Source organism: Oryzias melastigma, linkage group LG20, assembly GCF_002922805.2.
Source record: "Oryzias melastigma strain HK-1 linkage group LG20, ASM292280v2, whole genome shotgun sequence".
Lineage (NCBI taxonomy): Eukaryota > Metazoa > Chordata > Actinopteri > Beloniformes > Adrianichthyidae > Oryzias > Oryzias melastigma.
In genome coordinates this window covers 3,818,513-3,833,805 of record NC_050531.1, presented here as the reverse complement: position 1 = coordinate 3,833,805, position 15,293 = coordinate 3,818,513, and the positions used below count along the sequence as shown (strand labels likewise).

The 15,293-nt window shown below is 38.4% G+C and overlaps 1 protein-coding gene across 1 annotated transcript in view; it reads right to left on the bottom strand.

The window, feature by feature from the left end:
- Positions 1-15,293, bottom strand: part of LOC112151450 (F-box and leucine-rich repeat protein 7) — a 36,184-nt gene that overhangs the window by 15,079 nt on the left and 5,812 nt on the right. Inside the window, exon 2 of the mRNA XM_024280404.2 lies at positions 12,825-12,914. Within this exon, the coding sequence (XP_024136172.1) occupies positions 12,825-12,914 (90 nt within the window). The remainder of the gene's footprint in view (positions 1-12,824; positions 12,915-15,293) is intronic.

Genomic DNA, 15,293 nt, shown 5'->3' with positions numbered 1-15,293 from the left:
TTAGCTAATATTTCAGCTACATGCTAGCAATTTTGGATAATTGGGGAATTTTTCAGTTTTTTTAGGCTAATTTGGAGTTTAGCTAATATTTCAGCTGCATGATAGCTATTTTGGCTATTTTAGGATTTTTTTTCAGTTTTTTAAGCTTATTTTCCATTTAACTAATATTTTAGCTGGCTATCAGCTTCAACATTTTCAGCTATTAGCTTTAGTGATTTTAGCTATCAATTTCAGCATCTTCAGCTTTAAGCACTAGCCTCTTCAGCGGCCAAATTCAGCTTACAGCATTCACACTAGCATTATCACAGGTAATGCTACATATCTAGTTTTTAGTGAGCTTAAAGCTAATGATGGTTAAGTTACTTTACATCCACAAAGCGCACGACCCGATTAGTCAACTAATCTAAAAAATAATCGGTGATTAGTCGACTATTAAAATAATTTGTGGCAGCACTATATTACAGTATTAGGAATGGCCAACTTCATTGACTGTACATACTGTGGCTATTACTGTCTCTAGCTCAGGGTATCTACAGATATATAGAAGTTAAATTTAAGACTTTTTAAGACCACTCAAAACCACATTGAAGACCACATGTTTAAAGAAAATAAACAAGTCTAATTTAGCAAACATAGATACAAACAATAAACCCGAGGTTTGATATTGGCAGAATTTTTAAATTGGCGGTAAACATCAATATTAATATCACTTTTTAGTTTATTGAGCTTGTTGCACACCAATAATATGAGTTTATTTGAATTAGCTTCACTTTGAGGTTAAACTGTATTTTTCTTTGGATGTTATGGCTGCCAGTATCGACTCCACCAGGAAACGACCACGACGAATGGTTCATTCTTCTGTCCGACTTTGCTCGTGTGCAATAAGAATCGGCAGGAGTGAAGGGAATCGTTAAAATTGAATTGATAATATTCCTCTTATCAATATATCTATCTATACTTTTCTTTGTGAAAATTATGTACATAAAACCGTTTTACTTTGAAACCATTTAAAACAGGATATATTCATTTAATTTGCACAAGTAAGACAGAATTATCAGTAAATACTAACGTATCTCTGTATTAATAACATACATTTTAAGATATAAAAAAAAAAATCAATAAACAGAGTAATTAAGAACCAAAATTCATAAAATATCAAAGAGAAGAACAATAACAGTGAAAAAACCAAACACCACTACGGTTCAACTCCCATAAGGGCGTCTCTTTGGTGACCAGAACTACCAGTTTCACTTGACCGTGTGTTTAGATGACGAGTCATATTTCTCCAAAGGAAGCGATTAAAAGTCTACAACACTGAATATAGGACTACAGTTTCCTGGTTCTGTAAGGCTTCACTTTACTAGAAGGAAGTCCAGTGGTTCACGCTTCCTTCTGTTGACCTCTCAGCTGGAGACTGTGTGTCCTGTAACGTCCACAGATACTCATTGACCTCCTGGTCACAGATCCTTTTCAAGCGCTCCACCCACAAACACTGACGGGAATTAAGGATGGAGTCAGGGATCATAAACATGAAAACAAAACATTAAGAATTAAAGAACAGTATGCTAGCACAAATGACATAGTGGTTCATCACTCCTCAGTTTGACTTAAAAGAACAGTTAATAGATGGGATTTTTGTTACTTATACATTTAGACGTTTTGCTGTTTCCTTTTCAAAAACACTTTCTAAAATATTGAGCGCAGTCATGTGGGATCATATAATTTACCCTAAACAGACTTAAAACTTGCAAACTTGACTGACATGGGTAAAGTTGGAAGACTTTATTCAAGTCATTTAAGCATGTTGGCTACTGTCTCTGTTTCTGTCATGGTTTAAAACAGATGTTCAATATTTACTCAAAAAATGACAGCTTCCTGACCATCGAGGGAAGGATGGAGTTTAGCGAATTGCCCAAAATGATTGACTCTGGAGTGCTTTTGCTATTAAAAGTCACTCCATCACTTTTGTTGGATAATTTTTACCCAATATAATATACCCAATAAAAAGTATTTATCATAAAAAAATAGATCAAAATAGGACAACACATGACAAATTAGAGTAGTTTTATTTTATTTTTAACTGTGATTTATGTAAGAAAATGGAAAATATAAAAGATCCTAAAAACATGCTTGAAAATGACAGAAAAATTAGGAATTTGAGAACAAAAAATTCCTAAAAAAAATGATACTGGAGACTTTCTCTATGGTCTACCCATTCCTGGGACATGTATGACTTTACCCAGGGACCCATGACTCTCAGAAAAATGCAACATATTGGAAATGATGTAAATACTTTCGGGTGAAAATCCTCCAGCGATATTGCTCTAGGGTTAAAGATGGGAGTTGAACCTTAGACCAACTGATGGACAGATAGTTTGTCATAGAAAGTGCTAGATCCATCCCACAGATACAGTGAGATTTCCACATTGCCTCAGTAACCCTTTAATCCTGGTGCACTCTTATGGGGTCCAGATGACCCCACCCTTACATTGAAGTGTTAGCCCTTCCATGACAAGAGGGGACAAGGTGGACAAGACTTCATGTCTGTCATTGGACACCAGTAAAGACTGAAAATCATTGAAAAAAAAAGTTTAGGGCACTGTCTTGTGGGGTCCAGATGACCCCACTTTTCATGTAAACAAGCCTAAGGGAGCAGAAGGGTTACGTACCCCCCAGTAAAAGAAAAAAAACTTTGTACACTTTGAAAACTAGTGTTTCCATTAGACAGTCGTGAGACCTTCATTCTGTCATGGTCATACAACCATATCCAGGTGATTTCCCTTGATAAATGCTAATTTTCCAAATAAATAAATAAAACTAGATACAGTTACAACACTAAAAAAACAATTGATACTCAGGAGCCTCTGCTTGTGATAAGCTTCTGGAAAACTGGCCTTAAATCTTAGCGAGTTCTGGGATGGCCTTCTGTGCTGGATAGGGTTATGGAGAGTCAGATTGGGCTTGTCTTTGTCGTTCTTATCAGTTTCTTTGGTCTTTGGCCGCTGGACAGGAAGTAAGCTTGTTCATTGTTCCCACCATTTCCTCCTTCCTGGTGCCATTATCAACAGCTACAAAACCTGACACCTAAAGTCGCCAGCTTACTATGGACTTTTTAAATATTTATTACTTTCACAAGGTCTCCATCTGGAAGCGGAGGGAGTTGGAGAGTTCCTCCACGCAGGTTGAACATCTCATGGTGCTGTCAGCTACTTTGTTTGAGCCACATTCCTCAGGTACCCTGAGTAGGACCATGCCAAAGCAAATCCCTGGGGCCCAGACAGGGTCAGAGTGTAGCCCCTGCTGGGAGATACTCAATTTCATCCCACAGGAAGGATTTACAGTCCAGAGCTGTGCCTTTTAGACGGCAGCCTCCAAGAATCTTAACTGGGTCAGGCAACCACAAACTTGTGTAAATAATAAACGAAAGCAGAGATGCATCACACAAACCTGCCAGATGATTGGCCAACTCAGTTCAGGAGTGGGGGGACCAAAAGCTACCTCTTCATTTAGATTCTGTGGGAAAACTTGATGGATCAGTGAAAGCCAACAGGCAGAGCCACACGTTTTATTAGGGGGCTAATATTAGCGCTGGACAACAGCAATGCGAGCTTGACTCTGAAAATGTCCCAACATGTTTGAGGTTTTGGAGGGGAAGAGGTTCAGACTGGTGCAGCTAATAGTTCTCTAGCATTATGGCTTAAACACACAGACATAACAATATGGAATAGAAAAATATCATTATGGACATTTGAATCCATAAAAAAGAAACCATATTAAGATGGAAATACTTGAAATAGTTGGAAGAAATGTCTTAAGAATAAGGAATATTCAATAGGTTCAGAAATGCAAAAGAAATCTTGTAAAAAATAGTAACCAAACCTGATTGAACATCAACATTACAAAAGTCAGAGGTTGAGTAATTATCATTTTGTTGTTTTTAGCACTAAAAGTATACTTTTTTGTACTTAGGAATTTTAAAATGTTCACTATTTGTCATAGAGATTAACAAAAATTCAATTAATCTTTACCAAGAAAATGCTAAAATAATTCATCGACTATAAATACGTGACTTTTTAGGACCCACTCCAATAAAAATGCTGTTTTTAACAAGTTCTTGTAGCATTTTTCTTGTGGTGAAGGACAAATATTAAGAAAATTAAGATAGTTAGATTATTTATTTTGTTCTAATTGTTATAAATCAGAAATAGATTAAAAAATACTGATTGAAAAAGATTGTAGTGTTTACATAAAATCTGTATTCGGCAGACCACAAGCTTCCTAATCCGCTCCATTCACCTGTATAGATCCATGAACGTCTTCATTTTCCTCGTCTGAGCTGGAATCTGGATCAAAACTGTCTGATATTGCTCGCTGTGTTTGTTGCACCTGTTTGGTTGAGGATGTGAGGGGCTGTAAGCTAGCGGGAGAGAGTGTAAACAAAAGGATGATGGGACATTAAAGGGTCCCGCCCACAACTCAGAGATGAATTTCTGATGAACTCCTGCCGCTCTGCAGAAACTATGTCCTAGATAACATGTTTTTTTTTTTTTTTTAACTACAGGGAACACTTTTAGAATGGATCAAAGATGATTGGAGTAAGATTGTAATGCAGGGGTCTTAAATTGGCGGATCGGGCTATTTTCTGCCCCCAAGTCGATATTTTGTCTATGTAACAAAGTGCCGTTTGTTACTTTTGTGTTTCCTTGTGTCTTCCTGTTCCTTGTAGGGTTATGGTCTTCTCCCAGGCATAATTGGAAAAATGTTTGTTAAGCTGCTTGGCAGCCATTTTGAAAGTGCAGCTTCAACCATTTTGGGTGAGAGGGGTGTTGATGTTGACCCCCTCCATTCTTTCTGCAGTGGTTTGGACCAATTAGGGACAGGCCATATAAGCAGAGCTGTTTGTTCAGTGGGAGGTCGAGTTTGGAGGAGTTGTCATGGTGCCTGGTGAAAATAAAACCCTTCTTCTGCCACAAAGATTGTGTCTGGTCACTTTAGCACAGCTGCTTTGCGCCACTCTAAGCAATATATGCACTTCTTTGATGATAGCTTTGAATTAATTTTGTGATGTTTCAGCTTGCTTTTTATTTAAAACTTTGCATCTTTGGATCTGGTTGTCAGAAAAGTCCTTAGCAACAGTTGCTAGCGCCGTTAGCTCTTGTCGTTTCACCGGACACGCAGAAGATATTGCTTTGTAGTATATAAACATGAACAAATCAACAATAAACTTGTTCAGTAGACATAGACAATGGACTAAAGACATATTTTTGGCCCAGACTCTGCCTTCAGTGAGTTTCCCTGCTTTAATGTAAGAATTTATCATTTTAACAACCAATATTCACAATAACTGTTTGTTATATGAAAATTGTTTATCTTAGCCAAATAAAATTGGTTGAGGGATATAAACTAGTCTTTTGCCACATTGCTCTCTATTTGAAAGGCTTAAAAAATACACATTTTCGCCTCTGAAAAGCTACTCCACTCTGACGGTAACTCTGCCACGCTCTGGGAGGTGTGTAGAAACACCTACATTGTGTTGTCTTGCGACTAGCCTCACCACTAACATTTCTGTGGCCAAATCTGTCAAATGTAAAATCCAAACAACATGAGTATCTGGTCTAAGATTACAGAGCAGTTTGAGTAAATAAGTCTCTATTTTTGCAGAAGCTATTGCACCAGGGGACTGAAGCGGGCTCCTGTTCAGCGGCCCCACAGACCGGTAGGTATTGTCAGGGTGGACATAAAGACAGCGGGGACCTGGGTGCAGCATGGGGGCAGTGTGGGTATATGAATGCGCCCTGTGTGTGGTGGGAAACAGCCCAGACTACTTCCTGATTAGTTTAGTGTGGGCAGGATCTGAGTGATCTGCCACTGAGCGCGAGCTTTTTAACACAGGCCTGGATGTCTGTGCACATTTGTCTAAGTGTGCATATGTGTCTCTCTCAGGAGGGGGATTTGACTGTGGCCGCGGTGGTTCCAGACCATGTAATTACTCCCACTTAGCATGGAGAAAAAAATAACAATTTTAGTCATAACATAGTCGGTTCAGATGGCGCTGGCTTTGGCGTTGACTCGCTCTGTCTTTCTATTCCTACATGCAGGTTGTGCTCCAAAAAGAGGCATAGTGGACCGTTATAAATCTCCTCAAAATAGTTCAGATCCAAGAAAGATCCGAGCGACTCAGCATTTCCACAGCCCTTAAATAGGCAACAGTAAACCGTCTTGCTCCCGTAAGCTTTCCAATTTATCAAGTGAATTAACCTCAATTACCGCAGGAATACTGACACACATCGTCCATGAGAGCCAAGGAAACATGTGATGCATGGTGAAGGGTTTTCTTCTTTCCCTGAGAAGCTCCTTGAAGCACCTTCTGCTGAGTGACAGTGATAAACACAAGCTGGAGCTGCTATTTGTTTTCTTGTGGGCGACGCCAAACCACAAGAATACTACACTGCCCACGCCAGAGCAAATTTAAGATTGGCGACGACAGTGCGTGACAGACGTGGGGAGAGCATGGCGTACGAGTGCACAAAACAAGCTGTGAGTCACCGGGTCAGCGGAAGACTTTGACTTTAAAACAACAACTTTTCCAGTTGCATCTTCCCATAGATGCTGCCAAGACAAATGAGACTTGTTGGTTTCATTTTAAGTTGTCATCAATGAAGGCAAATCTTTTCCTGAGGTATGGCAGAGGCTGAAGCAGAGCTAAAACCGTCATGAAGTCTAAATGAGGACCGGACAGATGGATGATGCCATCATCCGTCATGGTTTTGCAGAAATGCGCGATGCTTAGCCATCGTACTGATGTGTAATTATATGATCAGCCTTTGTGTCTCAGAGCGGGGTATACCCAGTTGCCACGTTGTGCTTCTTCAGCTTAGGTTAAAGGGAGTTCTTAGAAGTGGTATGGAGCACTACAGAGCGCCCAGATACTGATGATTTGTCGAATTGGTTGAGGCAGAAATCCACAGTTTCACTACTAAAGACAATTTCATGCATGCATTTGAGATTTGCATGAGAATCTTTTGTTTTTTCTCCCAGTTTCTGCTCATAAATGTTCTTGGGAGTGCAAAATGTTCTGGTGGGGATGCTTTCTGACAGCGTGAAATACGAGGGTGCTGGGAAGCGGCTCTCCAGAGTGCCGTGGAGGCAGGATGCAATGCTAAAAATCTGGTGTGGAAATTGCTGTTTCCCTTACAGAACGTAGATGAAGCTGTGGATAATCACAATCTCAGTTTTCTGTCCATATTTTGAGGTTTGAAATGTTTTCACGTGTTGCCATTGTTTTGTAATTGGACTCAGCTCTTTTCTGAGCTTCCATAAACTGACAGAAAGCTGGAACTTTTGTCTTTTCCTGGTCTCTATCCTTCAACTTTATAGGATCTAGTTAAAAAAGACAATATGAAGAACATGCTAGTTGGTGTCCATAAAATATAACTAAGTAAAGAAAAACTACAACTCAAATCTAAAATGCATCATGCATAAATGTGAGTGATCTGAAGTTAAAATGGTCACATTAGCAATACTTTCTAATGCCTTAACTTGGGTAAAGTCAACATTATAAAGAGTAACAAGGCAGAAAATTCAAATGTTAAAACTGTTTACATTTAAAAATGTTCATTTAAGCATAATTTCAGACTCTTTTGTTGTTAAAGTCCCACTCTAACTAGAGTTTTCTCTATTGTAAAATTGTTCCCAGTGGTGTTTTATGGGGCTGGGTATCAATAATTATTTCCAGAAACAATTTGATTGGATTCACCAGAGCCTGGATCGACTTGATTCTGATTTTTTATGTATTTATTTATTTTTCGATACTTTCGATCCACTCAATTCAAGTAAATTTGATTCAATTCAATTTTGAGTTTACACACTATATACACTTAGACCCATTTGTTTAGAAATACATTAATAGTCCACTCTTTGCTTTGAATATATTTATATTAATCGGATACAGATTACATACTGTAAAATGTATAAGTAAAACAATGAGATTATTAATATCATACAGTGTTGCATAAATTCTCTAAAGGAGAAATTCTAACAGAAATGTTCAGATCATTAACATTGTAAACATTGTTCTGCTTCTCCTGGAGGGCGTTTCAGTTTGGCCACTAGGTGGCAATAACACTATAGCAGTACACTTAATTCAAGAAGAATAAGCAAAGTATGAGCAAATTTAGCCGTCCTATGGGAAATTCCATGAAGTGTTAGCATCAAGTTAGCAGACTTTAGCTTTATGTGCTAAATCGATTTATATTTTTATGAATCGATTATTGATCTATTAAGCTTAAATTGATTCAAATCGACTAATTGATTTTATCAACCAAGCCCTGCTCTTTTAATTATGATTGTGTATTGTTTAGATAAAATCAAAAAACCTGTGTTGTTTTTGACACATATTTTCTGCAGAGCGGCAGAAATTTATCAGATATTCACTTTTGGGTTATTGGCGCAGAAGTTAGCCTGGCTAATTTCCCAGCGTGGCTTTATTTACCCTCTCTCTTGCTAGCGACTCACAAGCCCAAGTTAGCATTGGCGAAGCAAAAAATGTCAAAGAATGTCGGAGGAATCCAGCCGTACAGTTTAGATCCAGACGAGGAAAATGAAGACGCTCATGGTTGTATTCGTCTGCAAGTGGAGGATTTAGAATGGGAACGGAGAGAGCAAGACTTAGCCCCGCCCACGGCAGTAGCTTTTTTAAGCATCCGGTTTTCATCTGCTCCTGATCCGACGCGATTTGGTTTAAGAAATTCTGTTTTAATCTTAAGACTTTTCTACGTGTCCTCCAGTATAACAAAAATGCTACCAGAACATGCTAAACTCCAGGGCTGGGAATCACTGGGTACCTCACGATATGATGCAATACATGGTTCACGATTTTAATGATATCACGATACTATGATAATTGGTAAAAATAACTTCTAAATTATATAGAAGAATACATATTTTTGGGGAAAATATTTCCCCATTTATGTCTTAGCTTGAACAAAATCATCCATAGAAAACGGTTTATTTTGGCTCCAACCAAATGAAGTCAATTCAGCCGCCATTATATCACAATATGGACACCGCTCACCAATCAGGAGTCAGTTTGTTGGAAGGCCACGCCCCCTTCCACTAGAAAGTGGGCAACACGAAATCTGTTAATCAAACGTTGTGAATGTTGAGGGCCATTAGGCTCCGCCTACTTTTATTGAGACATCTGATTGGTCAGTTTATAACAGGAATAAAACTACAGAAAAAATACTGTTAAAAATGAGGATTATTAATCATATTTTAAGAGAAAGTATCAGTTTAAGAATAATTATTCTGACCATGAGTAATTTATGAGATTTTGGCTTCTTGGAGCCACTTCCTGTTTGGAACGCCAGGAGGGAGGAGTCACTCAGTCCAGTTTTCATGTGCAGCCAATGGATTTATCAAACTAATAACTTTGTGTTTTATCTTGTTTACATGACAGCAGGGAGTTTCTGTACTGTCTGAACATGACCACACATTCTCCTCTAGTTTCTGACTCACGTCTGATGGAGTTTCCACATAGGTGTGCATGTACACGCACATATGTCCCATGAACAACCAAAAATAAAAATAAAAAAACAGGATGCTACTGTCAATCCTGCAGTAGATCCAAACACGCAGCTCCATCCATCACTTCCAAAAGATCCTGACAGACGATGTCCTCCTTTAGTCAGACAAAAGCTAAACTACACCTGGTTTACTTCTGAGATGTGGACGAAGGATCAGCATTTTACTGCTGCCTCTGTCAGGTCAAACATTCATAAATGGAGGATTAAATTCTTGGAGATGTTGGAAAGTTTTGGACTGAATGTCAGGACTGTGTCAAATGTAGCTAAAAACAGTTCCTTCAGCACTCGTCATCACTGATAACAGCTACAGTCAGCATCAATACTCCTTAAAGCCCACTCCAAAGAAAATAGTTTTTTGAACTGATGATGAAGGACATATAAAGGAAAATTGAGCTTTAGTTTGCATTCTGGGGCAATTCTTTACTTAAATTGTTGCGAATCAGAAGCAGACACAAGAATACAGTTTAAAAAAGATTTTATTAGTCTTTGTTTTCCTCGTCTGGAATCCGGCTCAAAACCTTACGGCTGGATAGCTCCGATATTTCTGGACATTTTTGTTGCACCGCTAATGTTAGATTGAGGATGTGAGGGTGTAAACAGAGAGCTCTCAGCAATAGAGGGAGTGGCTCCACCCCAACAGTCCCGCCCACAACTCAGAGGTGAATTTCCTGCACATTCTGACTCCCATCTCGTCGTATATGGACGTATGGTTCGGGCCCCCTTTGTGTCACTTTTTGAAGTTTTGGGTGTCCCCAAGTCATCGTTTTTTTGACTGTTCCCATTAAATGAGGGGAGCTCAACCTTCAGGATGCAGAACCGGTACCGAGCTGGGGTTAGGGTACCGGTTAGGTCTGGGGATCACTGTGTACATGGCTCACGATACCGATAATATCACAATAATTGGTAAAAATCATCTCTAATAACTCACATTACACATCCAAATTGATTTTTAAATTTTACTTTTAGTTTTTAGAGCTTTGCACGGTCAAGCCCCAGCGTTCATCTCTGACCTTTTAACCCCGTACTCTTCATCCTTGAGGTCTTCCAACCAAAATCTATCTAGCATTCCAAAAACTAGAGGAGATGTCTCCTTCCAAGCAGTTGATCCTCGTCTTTGGAACTCCCTCCCATCGCCGTTGCGTCACTCTGTTGAGTGTTTTTAATCCCAGGTCAAGACGTTTTTATTCAGGAGAGCTTTTAGTTGATTTTAGCTCTTGTTTTACTATGTCTCGTTGTGTTTTATTGTGCTTTTAGTTGTTTTATTATTGATTATTGGTTTTTATTACGTCTCTGTGTTTTGATTTTATGCTCTTTTTGTAAAGCACTGTGATTCTTTCTGTGAAAACTGCTATAGAAATAAAGATATTCTATTACATAGAAAAACACTTTTTGGGGAAAATATACCTCTATGTATTTTTTAGCTTGAACACAATCATAATAAACAACTTGTGTCTTATTTTGTGCAACAAATAATAGAAACTTTTGTGCAAATCAGTAATACTATGTCTTTGACAAGCATTAACACCAACTGAATTGGAATTATTTGTAAAATTCAGTACTAATAATAGAAAACATGAACAGCAGTTCCACTACTTAGTGCAAATTTGTCGTAAACAGCAAAACAAAAATAAATAATTCAAGTAGCTGCCGGGTACATTGGTGCCCATAACAATCAGTAGTCAGGCTATCTACCTTCAAGCAACGTCTCACCAAAGAATGACGAATACAACGTCTTACAGCCTCTTCAAACAAAAATAAAAGATCGATACTTGGTGAAAACTCATTGATATATAGGAATATTTATATTTTGGTACACCTCTAGTACCAGTACCCATCCCGAGGGTTAGGGACCCCTGATTAGCGTATGCATTTTTCCCTTTCTGTTGCCCGGTACCAACCAGCATTTAGACCGGTACCGGTTTGTGTCCGAAGCTTAGGGTTTAATAGGAACAGCCAGAATGTCAAAGAAAACGACGAGTTGGGGACACCCAAAACATCAAAAAGTGACCATACGTCTATTAGTGGTGCCACAAACGACTATTTTGATAGTCGACTAATCACCGATTATTTTTTCTGATTAGTCGACTAATCGGGTCATGTGGAAACTGGATGTAAAGCACACAACTTAACCATCACTAGCTTTAAACTAACTAAAATCTAGATATATAGCATATAAAGTGTGAATGCTGTAAGCTGAAATTGATAGCCGAAGATGCTGAAATTGATAGCTAAAATCACTGAAGCTGAAAGTCAGCAAAACTTCAAAGTAGCTTAAAAAACAAAAAAAGCATAAAATAGCCAAAAAATCTAGCATGTAGCTTAAATATTACCTATACTCCAAAATAGCCTAAAAAAATCCTTAATAAATACCAAAATAGTCCAAAAAGCTAGAATAATGTCATTATAACTTTCTACTACACTCTGACTCCATATAATATAAAGTAACGACTAATCGACTATTTTAATAGTCGATTAGTCATCGATTAGTCGACTAATCATGGCAGCTCTAACGTTTATATATGACGAGTTGGAAGTGAGAATGTATTAGAACTTCTTATGTAGAAACTATGTCCTAGAAAAGGTTTTTCGATTTTGGCTAAAAACAGCCCCCGACTAATAGTTTTGATTGAGAGAAGGAGGTTTGACTAATATGTTTGGTAATACAAAAAAAGGATTTTGTTTAAAAACTTTTTTTACAGCTACATAATATTTCTTACAGGCATAATATTTCTCTGGCTTTGTGTAAAAGTGCTGCTCTGAAAGAAAAATGTTTCTGGGTGATTTAAATGTGAACCAGCTGTTGACAGCAGACCTGGAAAAGCCTCTTCCAGCTGAGACGGGTGTCTGAGCCGTCACTCCGAACACGCCGTTTACACGGGTAGCACACTCACTCCTGACGGAGAGATCTGCAGGTTGGAGGTCTGCCCGGACGGCCAGGAGAAGGAGAAGGAGGAGAAGAGCTTCCCCACCTCCTCCCTCCTCCTCTCCCTGGCAGCGCTTTGAGCCTGATACGACCACAGTTTAGATAAGCATTCCTCCACAATGAGGAGCTGTACGTGTTTTCCCTCCTTTTTTTTCTGAAACAAAGCTCCAGAAATGCTTTGGTTTTTCTGGTGAGATGGGAGCAGAGAGTTTGTTTTCAATTTAGTTTTTTTTTTCCCTCAAAAAGGCAGTGGAGGGAGGAGGAGAAGAAGCGGAGAAGGACGGAGCAGTTTGGTTAATGAGCACAAGATGCCTTACCTTCGGTGGTAGCCGCATTCTTTGGAGCTTTGGTGGGTGTGTGATCTGTGCTGGAACTTATGTCCGAGGAGATGCTGGAGCTGCCTTTACCTGCAGGGGAGCAAAGCGCTCAGCGTTAAAGGACTATCTAGAACCACCTTTAACAGTAAAAGAGTCATTTGGACTAGTTTTCTACTCCTTTAAGAAATTTGGATTTGCATTTATGACCTTCTTTTTTTTTTATAATAAATATGAATATGTCATTTTTTTGGCCTAACCCAAAGCAAAAATATAAACAGAATCTAGCATCTCTCAAAATGTGATTTTTTTTCTCTTTTTATTTATTTATTTACATTTAACAGAACTTACAATAACTTATTTTCAAAATAAAAGATGCTCTGTGCCAAACATGATCATTTCAGTGCAACTCTGAGCAGCTAGTGCTTTTAACTCATAAAAGGTCAAACTTTTTACCAAAGTTTTGCTTTGCATGTAAAATCTGTTCATTCTGGAGGTAGAGTTGAGCAAACAAGACGTCTTCAGGTCAACAGGATGTAAAAACCTACATAGTTTATCATCTATGTCAGGGGTGTTAAGTTACACTCAATCGTACAGGGCGCCAAAATCTAAAACACCTTAGATACCAGGTCAAACAGAATAAACATTTATTGAACATTAAAACTACAGTTTTTAAACCGTAAAAACGTAACTTTTTAACATAATTATGAATTAGATATATGGCATTACCTGCAATAAAGCTAGAGTGACTCCTGTAAGCTGAATTTGGCCACTAGAAATACTAGTGCTGATAATTGAAGAAGCTGAAATTGATAGCTAAAAACGCTGCAGCTGATAGCCAAACAAAAAAAAACTTACATTAGCAAACAGCTAGCATGTAGCTGAAAAAATAGCTGAACTTCAAGATATCATAAATAACTGAAAAAAATCCTTAATTAGCCAACACAGCTAGCATGTAGCTGAAATATTAGCTAAACTTCAAAGCAGCCTAAAAAAATTAAAAGAAAAGCCTAAGTTAGAGAAAAACAGCTAGCATGAAGTTAAAATATTAGCTAAACTCCAAAACAGCCCAAAAATCCAAAAAGCTAGCAGAATGCCAATTTTAAAAACTTCTAGAACTATGACGTTTTAACAAATATGAAAAATAAAAATGTAGGAATATTATTCCAGAATAAATCAATTTAATCCTTAAATAACTTTCAATATTTTACTCTCCATAAAACGATCCTTTGTCAAAAGTTAGAAAAAAGCACAAGATAACATCGAGCCATTAATTAAAATAAAATAAAATGTTCTGGAGGGCCGGATAGTGTTACCCCGGGGGTCAAGTCCGGCCCCCGGGCCTTGACTTTGACACATGTGATCAGTCCTCAGCCACCAATTTATACATGTAACTAAAATAAATGCTAATGAAGTAATCCTCACTTTAAAATATGCTATTTAGTTTATTTTTTGTTGTTGTTATTTTTCTCCTTTTTGTGCTCAGCAGTCTTACACTGCTGGGTTTTGTTATTTTAGTTTGGTAGTCTTAGTTTGCGGGCTTTGTTTATTTGTTTTCTTTATGTAGTTCTGCTTAGGGGGAGCTGCTGACTCCGACGGTCGACATGCTGGATCAGCATTCTCCATGACTTATATCATGTTTGGACAAGGAGCCACTATGGAGAGATAAAAGAGCCACATGTGGATCTGGAGCCACAGGTTACAGACCTCTGGTCTAACACGTCCTTTTTGAGCACGGCCTCTGGTTTGTGGATGCAAACATTTGAAGAGGCGTGTCTGTCAGAGATAATCCGGCTGTGATGATGTATTTAATATAGTCAGGAGGTATGAAGTGTAAGGAAATCTAAAACCCATTACTCTCTACTTTCATGACTTTTATGCTCCTCAGCTGGGGATAAAAGGCTCAGCTTGGCACACGCAAAAAGTCTGGATCCATTTTTAATATCTGGAGGAAGAATAAAGTCCCGAAAATCTTCTTTTAGCCACACAGAACAAGCAAGCGAACGATTGTAGAACTTAATGAAAGACTACATTTCATCTGCAGCGAGGTCACGGAGTTCTGCAGAGTCTCAGAACATCAAACTGATTTTTTATTGAGTTTACAAGAAGAAGAATGTCAAACTTTTTTTGTTTATGAGCCACACTCTTTTATTGGGTTTAGCATTTACATTTCCATATATTACCATTCTGCCCTTTCAAAAGAAAAGTCCCGTTTTTATATGAGCTTCTGCAGAGTGCAGCAGGGAGCTTGTTTACGGCGTTTCATTCCACTGTCAGATCATAAATGCAGCTTTGTGGCTTTCCCTGAGAGAAAGTATGCGACTTTTACTGAAAACAACAGACAGGAGAGGTGCTCCAAAGCCGGCCCAACGCGCATTAAGAGCAGCAACCTAAACAAACGAGACTCTTCCCGTAAAAAGTGGTAAACAAGGACAAGAACGGCCCGACGTTAGCGCAAAGACGCAAAGAAAT